Raw genomic sequence first — 14,634 nt, forward strand, 5'->3', positions numbered from 1 at the left:
CAGGGATTTTTATACAACTGAAAATCTTGGAATTGTTAATGGTCGGCTACAGTCTTAAAAGGGCCGTTCTCCAAAAATACATACATCTAAAAACCAATTGCAAGGTTTCCAGGGCTAACGAAGAGTTAGTTCCCTTCTGTCCCAAAATAAGTTGCGTCAGATCTTTGTCTTAACAATTGAAAACTTTGATTTCGTAAGCACGAGAAGACAGAGGCCGCCGATCTCCTTTAAATTTGATAAGTTATGGATAGGTTCCCTGTCGATTAGGATTACGTTTTTCAAATTACCGACCAACCATCACCTCTCCCTGTTTATAGCCAGTGGATTCCTTGACTCTATACTGCCTCTATCTTACTTCTCTTGCAGGGTCCATATTTTAACCAGCTTCACAAATGAAATAGAAAAAAAGTTTCAAACCCTTTTTGATGGTCGAACAATTTTATTGTTTGAAATTTGAAATCATTAATATATTCAAAGACTATAGGAATTTATTTCACTCATTTCTTCATATTTCCCTATTTCTTTGGATTGCAATTTTTAAATTCTTACGACTATATTGAAATTTGTAAAGTTAAAAGTGTGTTTCTATTCAATTTTCCACATCGTTGTCCTTTTCTTCGCCATTTGCTGCCAGCTCTAATGGTTCGTATAAACCTGGTGGTAAATCGCAACCTAAATAAGCATCATTTTCAACACAATACCTAATGTATGAACGCCAACATGGATCCAAAACCAGCAGATGGGGATTACCAAAAATGTAGAGTAAATAACGAGCACGAGATATGGCGACATTCATACGTTTGGCACACTGGACAAAACCCAATGAATGACGTATATCGTTTGGTAAGTGTTTCTTGGTGGAGCGTACCGTTGAAATGAGAATGATGTCACGTTCCTGTAAGAAAAACCAAAAAAATCAGATCAAATATTTTCGAGTTGTTGGATTGGAAGCTCAGACCAAAGGCTCAGGTCTTGTGTATGCAATTTTGTAGTTCAAATCATACCTGTCCCTGAAATTCCTCAACAGAACCAATTTTAGGCATGGCAATATCGGCAGTGGTAAAAAGATTTCTCAAATGTTTCACTTGCTTCATATAGGGTGTAATAATGCCAATACTTTCTGGCTTGATATTCTTGCGATAAAGCTGCAGGGTCATTAGGAAAACCTAAAAGGAATAAGAAAAGAATTAAAAATAGTAACGCAACAAAATATAAGATGTAACTTACATTCTTTGCTTCATGAGGATTGTACCACGAAGGCGAATCCTTTTCTTGCATATTTTCACTTAGCATGCCATAAAAGAAGGCACCATGAGTGGCGGGTCGGGTATGAGAATCTGGCAATAGATCACTTATACTCTTTATCATATTGGCTTCCCTTGAATCGTCCTTTATCATGGGCAATAATTCGGAATCATAAAACAACTCATTGTAAACATTTAATATGGAGGGTAGGGCACGATAGTTGTACAGCAATTTTGTTACCAAACGTGGATCAAAACCACAAGAATCTGGATAACGTATAATGTCTCGCAAATATGGTGATCGTGTGAGTATTCGCTCCAGGAATGATGTTGTAAAACCTCTTTCGCCAGCGTAACGGTTTATAACAATTGCCTGCAATTGATGTGGATCGCCAGCGAGTATGACCTGGCCGCGGGTTTTGGAGACTTGGGTAATGGCAACCATGACCTCAGATTCTGTACACTGGCCCGACTCATCGATGAGCACATGGGTAAAGTGACCAGGAGGGAAATCCATTTGAAGGAAATTCCCCAAAGTAGAGCAAGTGCCAATGGTAACCCTATGTCTACCCAAATATTTCATTTGACATTTGAGTTTGAGGCCCGATTCGGTGACAATCATTGAATCATTACAGGTGCCATCGGCCGCAACATCGATGGTGGCACAATACGGCTGCAGATGGCTGGGTATTAACTCCCTTTCAATTTGATTCTGTGACACCAGTCGTATAAAATCTCCAGCTTGAAGATCACCACTTTCAATTAGCCGGGTGGTAATTAAATCTGCCGAACTGTTAGAGGGAGTACCCACCAATAGACGTGAGCTGGGCAATAATTTCACCAACTGCAAAATAGTTTCCACCAATGTCATGGTTTTTCCCGTTCCAGGTGGTCCAAAGATGACATATGGCATATTTTGGGCCTCTCCACGTAGAATTTTCGACACAGCCACCTTTTGTATGGGATTCAAAATGGGATTATACCAACGATAGGTATTGCCATTCAATTGCAAATTATAATCCTCATCCAATTGCACATCCAGCTGAGGCTGTTCCCTGAGATAAACACGTGATGGAAACAAAAACTGTTCACCCAAATGCCGAACAACTTTTTGTATGGCGAAATGTTGTTTGCGAAAACCAAACCGCGAGAAAAAGAATTCCAAACGATAATCTTCGCCATTGTATTTCTCTTGGAAGCCGGCATTGAATTTCAATAGGACACGATTAAACAGCACCTTGTGTATGACACCATCATAATTGCGTTTATCACCATCTCGATCACTCCAAGGATTAATGGCCCGCACCACATCACCAATAACCAATGAGGGTCTTCTCTCCGCCAGATTGTCAATTTGCAGCGATAGATATTCTCCTTCACGTGTAAAGTGAGCCCGCTCACGATCATAGTTACGGAAGTTAACGAAGTACTCAATTTCTTCCAAATAGATAAGGGTCTGGAAACGTGTAACATAATTGGACATGCACAGTTCTTGTTTTATACTTGGAAACATTTGTTCAATATTGTCAAGCATATCTTGTTTTTTGTCGGAAGTTAAATAGGCTTTGCATAGACGTTCCGGTACCTCAAAATAGCCAATGCGTTGGGCAATAAAACGGCGTTTGGTGGCAATGCCAACACCGGGGATCACCTCGCTGCGTTTAGACCAGACCTGGAAGATATTTTTTAATTATTTTAATGTTAAGTTTTTATTTGCAACCTCACCTGATTGGCATAATAACGTGAACGATGTGCCGCATTACGTCCCCCTGCACCGGGTATATTTGAACTACTCTCATTTTCCTTCTGCATATCAATGGCCTGTTGCACCGCCTCGGCCTCAGCTTCGGTTTCACAAACAATCACAGTTACCGATCGCTTTATGCGGAACTTTTCGAATTTAATTACAAAATATTCTTGATTTTCTCCATAAATTTTGGATTCTACTTCGAAATGTATGCTGAGTTTTTCATTTGGACCCAAATGAAATGTTGTACCAGGTTCTGGATCCAAGACACGTATTTGTGTATCTCGCTTACGTCCCAAAAACTCAACTGTAGCTTGAAAAGAACGATCACAATTATTTGTGCAAACAAATTCAATTTCTTTCTTTTGAAATGTTGATGTGAACACACAACTGACATCGGGGGATACTGTAACGGCACGATGTTCCGTTTTTTGTTCAATGACACGTTGTGTGGACTCATAGACTTGGGGGACGTAGGCCTGTTCGACGACAGCTAGTTTGATACAGCGCCAAATGAATTCACCCTGAAAGAGGAATTAATGTTATTAATAGGTGGTACAAAGGAGGGAACTATAGAAGGCCATCTAAAAATCCCTGTGGAAGTCTACTGCATTTATAAGACCTTAAGAAAGACTACTATATAAAGAATTTCCAAAAAATCCCTTATCTACAGATTTTCTATTCAAAGAAGGCGTTTTCTTCTTCTGTAGATGGGAGACCTTCAAGAAGCCGTAAGTTTTTTTTAAATCCTAAAGGTCGACTGTAAAGGTCTACTTTCTATCAGAAGACCTTTAGAAAGGTTTTCTATGCAAAAAAGTTATTTTCTTTTTCTGTAGATAAATGTCTTTGAAGAAAACCTGTGAAGGTGGAAGATCTTCAGAAAGACCTCAATATAAAGGATGTCCAATGGTACTATTCACAGGTTTTCTATTCGAAAAAGGCATTTTTTTCTTCCGTGGATAAAAATGTCTTATATGAGTGAAATACCTATTCGCTCAGAAATAAAATATCCCTTGAATGCACCTACCCTTTCACACTCAATAAGGTCAGCACACACGGTATCGCCCACATTAAGTTTACAGGCTGCGGGTAATATATCATTCGTATAATAGGCATCATCGTTCAGCACCCCCCAATCGGGTAGGACACGTTTTACAGTGCATTTTTCCTGTTTCATTAAACGTGCTGGATGTACACTAACTTCCTGCAGAATTTCGCCAGCTTTATCTATAAAATGTTCATCACTTTGTACATTACAACAAACATAGACACGATCACCCTCCTTCGGAACAAAATCAATTTCAATGGAATCCAAGTGAATGCTCATAACCTTGTAATCGGTATCAACAAGAATCGAGTCGGGTTTACGTTCCGTAATCAAACCCAAAATGTTGCGTTGATGAGTATTAAAGTATTTCGGTTGTTCAGATTTTAACTCTTCTATTTGTTCTTCAATCTAAAATAAAGATTAAAAATGGTAATTTATACTAAACAATATGGGGAGAGAAGTGGAATATCTACCTTTTGTTCTGTCGGCTGCTTATCATCCCAATATTGGTCCATAATTTGTTCGATTTTAACCACTTTGATATGATCTGTGGCCGAATGTTTGTAGGCTAAGTACTCGACACGACAGCCTACTTTTAACTCGGAAGAGATTGATAAGGCCACATTCATGTCGAAAAAGATCCCGTGGTCAATGGTGCCATGGTTGCTTTTCAAGCTACTTATTATACCTGAAATTATTAACAAAATTGAATTTGTCATTTTTAATTCAAAAATTCTACCAAATAGACACCTGGACCATTTCTGGTGAGCTCTATACCAGGAATTTTGTAGAGCTCAAAGGGTTTTAGAATTGGTCCATTTGTGAGTGAATGGAAAATTTAGACCTATTACGTTTCAATTGCAATTTTTACCCACCTGTCCTCTTAAAGCACCCACTATTGCTATTGCCATTCACCTCACGTGGTTCATTGTCGTTGATGGTAACATTTTGTATGACATTTTGCATGCAAGATGTTGGCTGGGCCTTGGTGTTTATATTCTCATCGTCTAGTTCTTCATCCAAATAACGCTGTTCCTCCTCCAATTTTGAGACCAATTCATTTTTACGCTCCTCCCGCGAAAGCAACAAATTTTTTAATAGGGTAATCATAATGCTTCTTTTTGTTGCAGTTTTTGCTAATGCTTAACGGATGAATTGTTTATGATTTTTGTATGTATTGGTGATGCTGTGGGGTCTTAAGGGATTTTCTTATCGACCGGCTCATACATCCAATCGGTTTCGTTAATGTAATTCAATTCCCTACGTAGATTTTGCAAACGTTTCAAAGTTGCCTCATTTGTGGCAATCTTCAGGCCGCACTCCACCACAATCAAAGAACGATAGCGGGAAAAGGTTTTGTCGTTTTTTAAATCACCAGACTTTTGGGACTGCAATATGTTTAAGGAAAATTCTACAAACATAATATTTAATGCAATAAACCATGGCAGCTTACCTCGTTATTTGTTGATGAGCTGGGTATATCGTCCGAAATGCTGCTAGGATCTGCCGAAGACATCCTTTGTAGCACCTACTCACGTTATATTTGAATATTTGTATTGTAGAATGTTATCGAACTACCGCTCCAATTTCCCAATAACACTGCCTTACGTTTTTCACACAAATTACTTAGATATCTGCAAGGATAAGCAGTATTCCAATCCAATTTGGAGAAAATACAAAATAAAGCGGCATCACACAAATGCCGAGTAAAGCGCCAATAAGAAAAAAGGGGAGGAAGAAACAAAGCTGAAAAATGCGATAAAGTGAAAAATCAAAGCAAAAAAAGAAACAATGCTCAAGGGTTCTAGAAGGTTGAAATATTCAGTTAAAAGGGTTCTAGAAATGCGATTTTCTCCCAAAAAACTGCTGTTTGTTCACTACAGGAATGTGCATCGAATATCGTTAATATTAATTAAAAAACAAAACAATTTGCAAACATATAAATAAAATTATGTTTTTTTATTTAATACAAGAATTGCAAATGTCCCAAATGATCCTGTTCATATAAATTTATACTATGTGAACTTGACACACCTTTGATTGTTCCTTTTTAAACAGCCATGCATTGGAAACAGCTTCGTTTGTAGTAGGAGCTTAAGGTGAGAATACATAAAAGGCTTTTTTGACTGGCTTCAGTCATCGTCATCTGGAGCGGTCAAATCAGACGATCTTGCTGGCTAGTGCAAATCACCAAAAAGGGATATTAGGCGCTCGGGAAATGCATCTGTCCGGTTGAAACCACATGTTTTCCAATCCCAACTCATCAATTTGCGGCAAAAAAAAGTCGTAGATCATTCCTTTGTAGCGCTCACCATTCACAGTAACCGTAACAGTTCGATGACTCCTCCAGCAAAAACAGCACACCATACAGTGACTTTGAGGGGATATAATGGCTCTTCGTGCGTTAAATGCGGAATTTCAATGTCACAGAAGCGTAAATTTTGCTTATTTACGTACCCGCTAAGATGGAAATGGGCCTCATCACTCATGATTATTTTTGATGCAAAATCATCTTTTTCCTGGTGGTGGTCAAGGATGGTTTGAGCGTATGTTAGACGCTATTGACGGTCAGTAGATAACAGCTGATGCACTATCTGGACTTTGTACGGAAACATCTTCAAATCTCGTACCGAAATTCGCTCAAAAGACCGTCGACTGATACTATTTGCGTGGCACGTCGTCTGGTCGATGGCGCTTTCATGACATCCTCGGCTACATCAGCAGAACGAGTATCCGTTTTGTAGAGAATAGAGCTGCTGTAGCCGTGGATGTCATGGAAACGCTGTCGACATCGACCAGACGACGTGCCACGGAAATGGGTATCACCTGCCACACCTGGCCGCATCTTTTATTGTGACAGTATCTTCGAAGGCGAGCGCTCAAACGTTACGGTATTTCCGTTTGGGCGGTCAGGAAATCCGACCCTTTTATTGGTCAAATATTCCGATATTCCGCGTTCTGGAGCAGTTTCACGTAACATAGTTTATTAACGTGTATTTCGCATTGTCAAAACAGAACTGACAATATGGGTCAATCGTAACATTTATAGCATTTTCTGATAGAAGGATTACTTTTGCGCCAACTTGTATATGCTGTTCCACAACCTGCAATAATCTACTATTTTAACAATTTTTTCGATATCATAAAGGGAAAATTGGTTATCGCAATGGTACAGAAAGGAGGTGGAACAGCTTCGTTAAATTACAAAAATGCATCCCTGAGACTGTGCCAGCTTCCTGAATTGTACAAAATTATATGAAAAAGCTGATTTCATTTATTTAATATTTTTCCTTATTTTTAAAATGAGTTAAATAGTGCGAACTTGGACTTTTTTATCAAAATTTTGATCAAAACGGATCAATCTTTGAATTCAATGGTTAAATTGGTAAATATTTTAAACACACCCCAGCAATGTATTTTTCTTTCAGAAATTGATTTTGATTGGCAGCATTCGGACACAATTTCCACACACAATATTTGATCACAAAACATGAGTACCCTTATTATTTTCCTTTGCATTATCCATCAAATTGGCGCGCCACCTATCATTGCCTTGTAACAACTACAAACATGTGTTCGCATGCCAACAAAAACAAAACAATACCGTCTATATGTCAAATTGGAATTGACATTTGACATAACCAAAAAGGAAGGCATGCAAAAAAGAGGGTTAATGCAAAAAGAGAAAAACTCGAAAACAGACGTCTGAGTGATTGAAAGAAAAGTGTTTTTTTGTTCAAATAAAATTTCGCCAAGGAAGAAAACAGGGAAGCCACCGAACACCTGAATCCGTCCACTAAAGAGGAAGGATTGTTTTGTGATTATTTTGACGTAAATACTTTTCGATACTTGGTCGGTTTCGAGTTGAGTGATCTGCAGGGAATTGTGTATTTATTGAATTCTGTGGATTCACGAATAAACGTGTTGAAGTTACTCGAAGAAAAATGGTTAAAAATAAAAAGGGCAAGAAAGAGATAGTTTCGGCCGGCGCTGGTGGCAGTTCATCTGGTGATGAAGTGTAAGTAGAAAGGGAAAGATCCTCGAAAGAGTTGGAAATTGGGTGACGAGAAGAAAATGTGTTGAAGATGTCACGTTAGTGGGTGCAGAGTGTGTGGTGTGGGGGAAAGCGAAGTGCTACGTTGTCAAACATATTTTTTCGATTCTGGCCAACATATCAACCAACCAACCAGCCAGCCAGCCAACTAGCCATGTATACATTGAATTTGTTTTTGTTGTTGTTTGGTTGGTTTGTTGGCGGCGGTGTTGTTGCATTGTTTTTGGCCAGAGAGTAAAATGCAATGTGGTATTTGCATCACCCAGCAAACATTTTCATTATTGACCGGTCTTATTTTTGTTTCTCTTTTCAAGTGAACAAACCCAAGTCCAAGCCATGGCTACAGACTCCGATGCGGAAGTAGAAAAGGTTAATGCCAAAAACAAAAAGAACAAACCTCCAAAGAAGCAAAACTCCAAGAAAAAACAACAAGATTCCGATGATGAGGCTGGTAATAGTGGCGATGAGGTTGAGACCATTTCCAAAGGTGTCAAGAAATTGCAGGTAAAGAATAAACCGGCAGCCAACAGTGACGAGGATGCTGACGATGCAGAGGAGGAACAAAGTGGCAAAAAGAATAAGAAGAACAAGAAAAAGTCGGCTGCACCCAAGAAATCGGCCTTTGAATTGTTGATGGATGATGATGACGACGATGAACCTCCACCAGCACCGCCCAGTGAACCCGAGGAGCCGGAAGAGGAGGAGGAAGCTCCCAGGGTAGCCAAAAATGCTGGTAAAAAATCCAAGAAAGCCAAACGTAAAGGCAAGGGGGGAGATGACGATGATGAAGATCTGGATAAATTGTTGGCTGATATTCAGGCTGAATATGCCGGCAATGCCGCTCCCAAGGATGTTACTGCAAATGTTGTATCACCCGAAGATTTGATTGAAGAAGAATTTGGTGGTAAGGGTAAAAAGAAGAATAAAAAACAACAGAAACAGGTCGAGGTTGAGGCCGCCGATGAGCCTGAGGCAGATGCCGGTGGAGATGAAGAGGCAGAGGAGGGTGGTACTGTAAAGACTGCAGCCCAAAAGAAAAAGGAAAAGAAAGAAAGGCAAAAACGGGAAGCGGCCTTAGCTAAGCAAAAGGCTGCCCAAGAGCCTAAGCCAAAGCCTGCCACTGCGCCCAAGGAAGCCCACGTGGAAGTAGAGGCCCCCGTTGAAGCTGCTCCCGTTGCAGAACCGGAGAAGAAAGTAGAAGCCTCCAATGAAGCCGAAACCGAGGCCACAGCTGCCGAAGGTGAAACGGAGAAGGGTGGCAAGAACAAAAAGAAAGGCAAAAAGGACAAAAAGACCGCAGCTGAGGAAGAGGAGACCAAGAAAGATGGCAAGAAAAAGGGTGTCTCCGCCGCCATGGTAGCGGCCATGCAGGAACGTTTAAAGAAAATAAAGGAGGAGGAAGAACGACAGCGTCAACTCGAAGAGGAACGTCAACGTCAAGAGGAGGAACGTGAACGTGCCCGTTTGGAAGCCATTCGCCTGGAAGCCGAACGCAAGGAACGTAAAAAACAAAAGGAACAGGAGCGTAAGGCCCGTCTCAAGGCTGAGGGTAAACTTTTGACCAAGAAACAAAAGGAAGATCGTGCCCGTGCCCAAGCCATGTTGGAGGCTCTGAAGGCTCAGGGTCTGGAGATTCCCGATCCCAATGAAAGGAGACCCGCCAGGCCGGGTAAGCAAGAAAATAATTTCTTAATAAATAGTGTGTATGATTGATGTGTTCCATACATTTTTAGGTACCCGCATACGTCCCAAGAAGAAGGGTCCAAATGCCAACAATCAACAACAGAATGACACAAAGACTGAGGAAACAACAACGGTAAGTTGGAATGAATTTTTAGGAGGATAGTTTTTCAGTTTATCAGGACCTCAAAACGTAGATTGTTTACAAATATATTTTTATAGACAGCCAGAGCTTCATAGCCAAGATTTCAAATTTTTTAAAGGACCTTAAAAGGTCAATTTGAAAAAAATAATTTTTAAGGATCATGAGACCGAAGGACTCAAAAGATCCATATAACAGCACACAAGTATCAAATATTAAAAAAATCCATTCCTTTTGATTGGTTTTCATTAGGCATCCCTTGTTTTGGAAGATCTTGGCATTCAAAGTTTTTTTCCTATTCCCCTTATTTTTACCCTCTTCTTTAATTTATCTCTTTCTCCCTTTTTCGCAGACTCCCGTTGTCCAAGAACCCGTTGAAAAGAAAGAGGTTGTCAAAGAGTCCTGGGATGCTTCCGATTCGGAGGAGGAACAAAACGATGACACATCACAAGCCACCACCAACAATGATGATAAGACTTCCAATGATAATGCCCAAGAGGGCGGTGAAGGTGATTCCGATGAAGATGACGATGACAGTGCGGGCTCTGACGAAGATGATGATTCTGATTCAGATTCTGGCTCCGACTCCGAATCCGATGCCAAGGAGGAAGCCATTAATTTAAATGATCCCGAAGAAAGACGTTTGCGTGCCGAACGTCGTATCCTTAAACGTCAAGATGAGGCTGAAAAGAAACGCACAGTTGATAATTTACGTGCCGCCGTTGTCTGTGTACTCGGTCACGTTGATACGGGTAAAACAAAAATTCTGGATAAGTTGCGTCGCACCAATGTTCAGGATGCCGAAGCTGGTGGTATCACCCAACAAATTGGTGCTACCAACGTCCCCATGGATGCCATCAAAGAACAATCGAAGGTGGTGCGAAACTCCTCCGATTTTGATTTCAAACTTCCCGGCCTGCTTATTATTGACACACCCGGTCACGAATCGTTCAGTAATCTACGTAATCGTGGCTCATCGCTCTGTGATATTGCCATTCTGGTCGTTGACATTATGCACGGTCTCGAACCGCAAACCATTGAATCCATTAATTTACTTAAGAAGAAGAAATGTCCCTTCATTGTAGCTTTAAATAAAATCGATCGTTTGTACGATTGGAAGCTGATGGCCCGTCGTGATATACGTGATGTGTTGAAGGAACAAGAGGCCAATACTCAAGTGGAGTTCCAACAGCGTACCAAGGAGGTGATTTTGCAATTTGCCGAACAGGGTCTCAATGCTGCACTCTTCTATGAAAATCCCGATCCGAAAACCTACATTTCCTTGGTGCCCACCAGTGCCATAACGGGCGAGGGTATGGGCAACCTGTTGTTCCTCATTGTGGAATTCTGTCAGAAAATGTTGGCCAAACGGCTGATGTACTCGGAGGAGTTGCAGGCCACCGTTTTGGAAGTTAAGGCCATTCCAGGTCTGGGCACAACCATTGATGCCATTTTGATTAATGGCAAATTGCGTGAGGGTCAAACAATGATCTTGGCTGGTACCGATGGTCCAATTGTTACCCAAATACGTTCGCTGTTGATGCCGCAACCTATGAAGGAGTTGCGTGTCAAGAATGCCTATGTTGAGCACAAAGAAGTGGTGGCAGCCCAGGGTGTTAAGATAGCCGCCAAGGATTTGGAAAAGGCAATTGCGGGCATCAATCTACTGATTGCCCACAAGCCGGATGAGGTGGAGATTTGCAAGTAAGTAGAATATAAATTTGTTCTTAATTGGCAAATAATGAAAATATATATTTGTTTTTGTTTTACAGGGAAGAGGTTGCCCGTGAACTCAAGAGCGCTTTGAGTCACATCAAGCTGGCTGCTACCGGTGTGTATGTACAAGCCTCAACTTTGGGTTCATTGGAAGCTCTGTTGGAATTCTTGCGCACATCAAAAATACCGGTAAGTGATTGTATTTTGTATTGTTCTCAATATGCCTAAAAGTATGCAACACATGTTGTGATAAACTATTAGTGGGGGTAATGAAATTTTTGTGTTGTGGTGAGATTGTCTTCATTGACAGTTTGGTGGGAATTTGAGGTGAAGAATGCAGATGTGGTGGAGTGTTTGAATAGAATTTAAGTGGCATCAATTCAGTCTCCGACGATAAACACCAATTTTTGGGAAAATATGGAAAACATTGGATTTTGAAAAGAGCACAAAAAAACATTTTGAAAAGTTGGAGGGATCTTCAAGAATAAGAACCGCGGATTTTTGAAAAAAAAGCACATTAATTGTCGATATCCAGAAATACTTTCGACTATTATAAAACCCTATTGTTTTCAAAGGATTATCAACATCAAAGGCTATGATCTTTTAAGATTCTTTTTAGGACGATCAACACTAGTATTTCCGTATTATTTCAAAGGCTTTGAAACCTAACTTGAAAGGCTTTAAACCCCCAAGACAACAAAAATATGGGTTTGGAAAGAAAGCAACAGAACATTGAGTGACTATAGACTATGATATGACCCTTCTGTTTTGAAGGACTATCAATACCAATAGCTTTCATATTCTTTTAGAATATTTTGCCGAGACAACCAGCACCAATATTTTCGTATTAAACGATGTGCTTAGAATACCAATTTAAAAGACTTCCAAGAGGTACTTTTCGACGGGAAAAAATTATAGGGATTTTGAAAACAATACCAAAAAAAAAAAAAAGAGGTCGCTAATTGCTGAATTTATAGGGAGATTATCGAGTACAATATTAGGATTTTCAGAATTACTATCGAGACCAATACCCGGGGATCTAGGAAGATCTATTATCTTCATGTTAAAAAAAAACAAAAATCGAATATTTTTGGTATCTCCCAAGACCAAAACATGCATAATTTGGAAAATTTTTAATAGTGAATTTTATGATATTTGAAGTCGAGGATTTTTGAAACCTAAAATAGTGAATTTTGCCATGACCATGAAGACTAATAATCATGAATTTTCAAGGCCAAGACCAATAACCGCTTATTTTGGGAAGAAGAGTGGTCGTTAATTGGCGGATTTACATATAAACTACCGAGTTCAATATACGTGATTTTCAGAAATACTATCGAAACCAATACTCGGGGATCTTTGAAGATTTATTATTTATGCATGTTTGGAAGATTATTAGATTTTTTGATATTTTGATATTTTAAGTCGGGATTTTTTGAAACGCCAAAAATAGTGAACTTTGTAATTACTATCAAGACCAAAAAGCATGGATTTTCAAGTCGAACATCTGTGAATTTTTTTAAGGTCCAATAATCGTGGATTTTTGAAGGATGTCAGTACCAACATTATGGATTTGGGCTATTTGAAAAAAAGTCTAGACCATTGATAGTTGATGTTTAAAGACCACTAGTAGTGCATTTTCTTAGGTCAATAACTGTCAGCAATAACCGTGGGCCTTTAAGGACTAGTAATCGTAGATAGAAGAACAATATTACGGGATTTTTGAAAGAGTGGCGAGACTTAAAACCGTCGACTTATTAGGACCAATAATTGTGGATTTTTTAAGTCCATTATTTGGTGATTTTGGAAAAAAGTGCAAGCCTTATAACCGTGGATTGTCAAGCCCAATATTTGGAGATTTTGGAAGGGTGTAAAGATTTATGACCATGGATTTTTAAGACCAATATTTGAGAATTTTAAATAGAGTATCAGCATCTATAACATTGAATTTTCCAGAAGAATATTTGAGTATTTTCAATAGAGTCTCAAGCCATATAACCTTGTTTTTTCATGGATTTGTAAAGACCAACCTTTGGGATTTTGGAAAGAGACCAAGACCAATAATCGTGGATTTTCCAAGACAAATATTCGAGAATTTTTAAAAGAGTGTCAAGATTTTGAAAAGAGTGAATTTTTCAAGACCAATATTTGAGGATTTTGAAAGGAGTGCCAAGACCTATAACCGTGAATTTTTGAAGTCAAATAATGGAGGATTATTCGAGACCAATATTCAGGGATTTTAGGAAGAGTGTCAAGCCTTATTACCGTGGATTTTTTATGGCCAAGAATCCTGGATTTTTCAAGATTAATGATGGGGGATTTTGGAAAGAGTGCCTAGACTAATACCCGTGGATTTTTCAAGGCCAAAAATCGTGGACTTGTAAAGATCAGAATTGGTAGATTTTGAAAAGAGTGTCAGGACTTTTGAAAAGAGATCAATATTCAAAAATTTTGGAAAGAGTGTCAAGACTTATAACTGTGAATTTTTTATAGTCAAGAATCCTGGATTTCTCAAGATAAATATTGGGAGATTTTGGAACGAGTGTCCCGTGGTTTTTTTATCTCAATGATCGTGAATTATAGAAGACCGATTTTTGGTAGTTTTGGAAATTGTCCAGACATATAACCGTAGACTTTTCAAGAACAATAACCTTCGATTTTTAAGGACACAATTTGGTGATTTTGGAGGGAGTGTCAAGACTTTAAACCATGGATTTTTCAAGACTAATAAACGTGGTTTTGAAAAAAGTATCAAGACTTATGAAGGTGGATTTTTGAAGACCAGTAATTGTGGATTATTCGAGACCATATCCAGGAATTTTGAAAAGAGTGTCAAGACTTATAACCGTGCATTTTTCATGACCAAGAATTGTGGATTTTTCAAGTTGAATATTGAGGGATTTTGGAAAGAGTGTAAGAACTTTTCAGGACCAATATTCAAAGATTTGAAAAGAGTATCAAGACCCATAACTGTGGATTTGTAAAGACTAATAATCGTGAATT

At 39.2% G+C, this 14,634-nt stretch overlaps 3 protein-coding genes across 4 annotated transcripts in view; 1 reads left to right on the forward strand and 2 right to left on the reverse strand.

Moving 5' to 3' along the window:
• LOC101889094 (eukaryotic translation initiation factor 5B) overlaps positions 1–14,634 on the forward strand; it is a 103,924-nt gene that overhangs the window by 15,541 nt on the left and 73,749 nt on the right. The window contains exons 1-5 of one of the 2 annotated variants that reach the window (XM_059119531.1): positions 7,675–8,057; positions 8,408–9,762; positions 9,827–9,909; positions 10,268–11,619; positions 11,688–11,820. In XM_059119531.1, the coding sequence (XP_058975514.1) occupies positions 7,984–8,057; positions 8,408–9,762; positions 9,827–9,909; positions 10,268–11,619; positions 11,688–11,820 (2,997 nt within the window). In that variant the 5' untranslated portion in view covers positions 7,675–7,983. Of the gene's footprint in view, positions 1–7,674; positions 8,058–8,407; positions 9,763–9,826; positions 9,910–10,267; positions 11,620–11,687; positions 11,821–14,634 lie in introns of those variants that run through there. The other variant, XM_059119532.1, reaches the window with a different exon arrangement.
• On the reverse strand, positions 420–5,149 carry LOC101893952 (probable RNA helicase armi). Its single transcript, XM_059119533.1, has 7 exons — positions 4,915–5,149; positions 4,513–4,727; positions 4,019–4,447; positions 2,970–3,515; positions 1,228–2,916; positions 1,005–1,166; positions 420–895 (listed from the first exon to the last, which is right to left on the reverse strand). The coding sequence occupies exons 1-7, from the start codon at positions 5,147–5,149 to the stop codon at positions 590–592; spliced, it is 3,582 nt and encodes a 1,193-aa protein (XP_058975516.1). The 3' UTR covers positions 420–589.
• LOC131801223 (uncharacterized) lies at positions 5,236–5,799 on the reverse strand. Its single transcript, XM_059119535.1, has 2 exons — positions 5,493–5,799; positions 5,236–5,427 (listed from the first exon to the last, which is right to left on the reverse strand). Exons 1-2 carry the CDS (start codon positions 5,553–5,555, stop codon positions 5,236–5,238), a joined length of 255 nt encoding a protein of 84 aa, XP_058975518.1. The 5' UTR covers positions 5,556–5,799.

The sequence above is a fragment of the Musca domestica genome, unplaced genomic scaffold (genome assembly GCF_030504385.1).
Source record: "Musca domestica strain aabys unplaced genomic scaffold, Musca_domestica.polishedcontigs.V.1.1 15, whole genome shotgun sequence".
NCBI lineage: Eukaryota > Metazoa > Arthropoda > Insecta > Diptera > Muscidae > Musca > Musca domestica.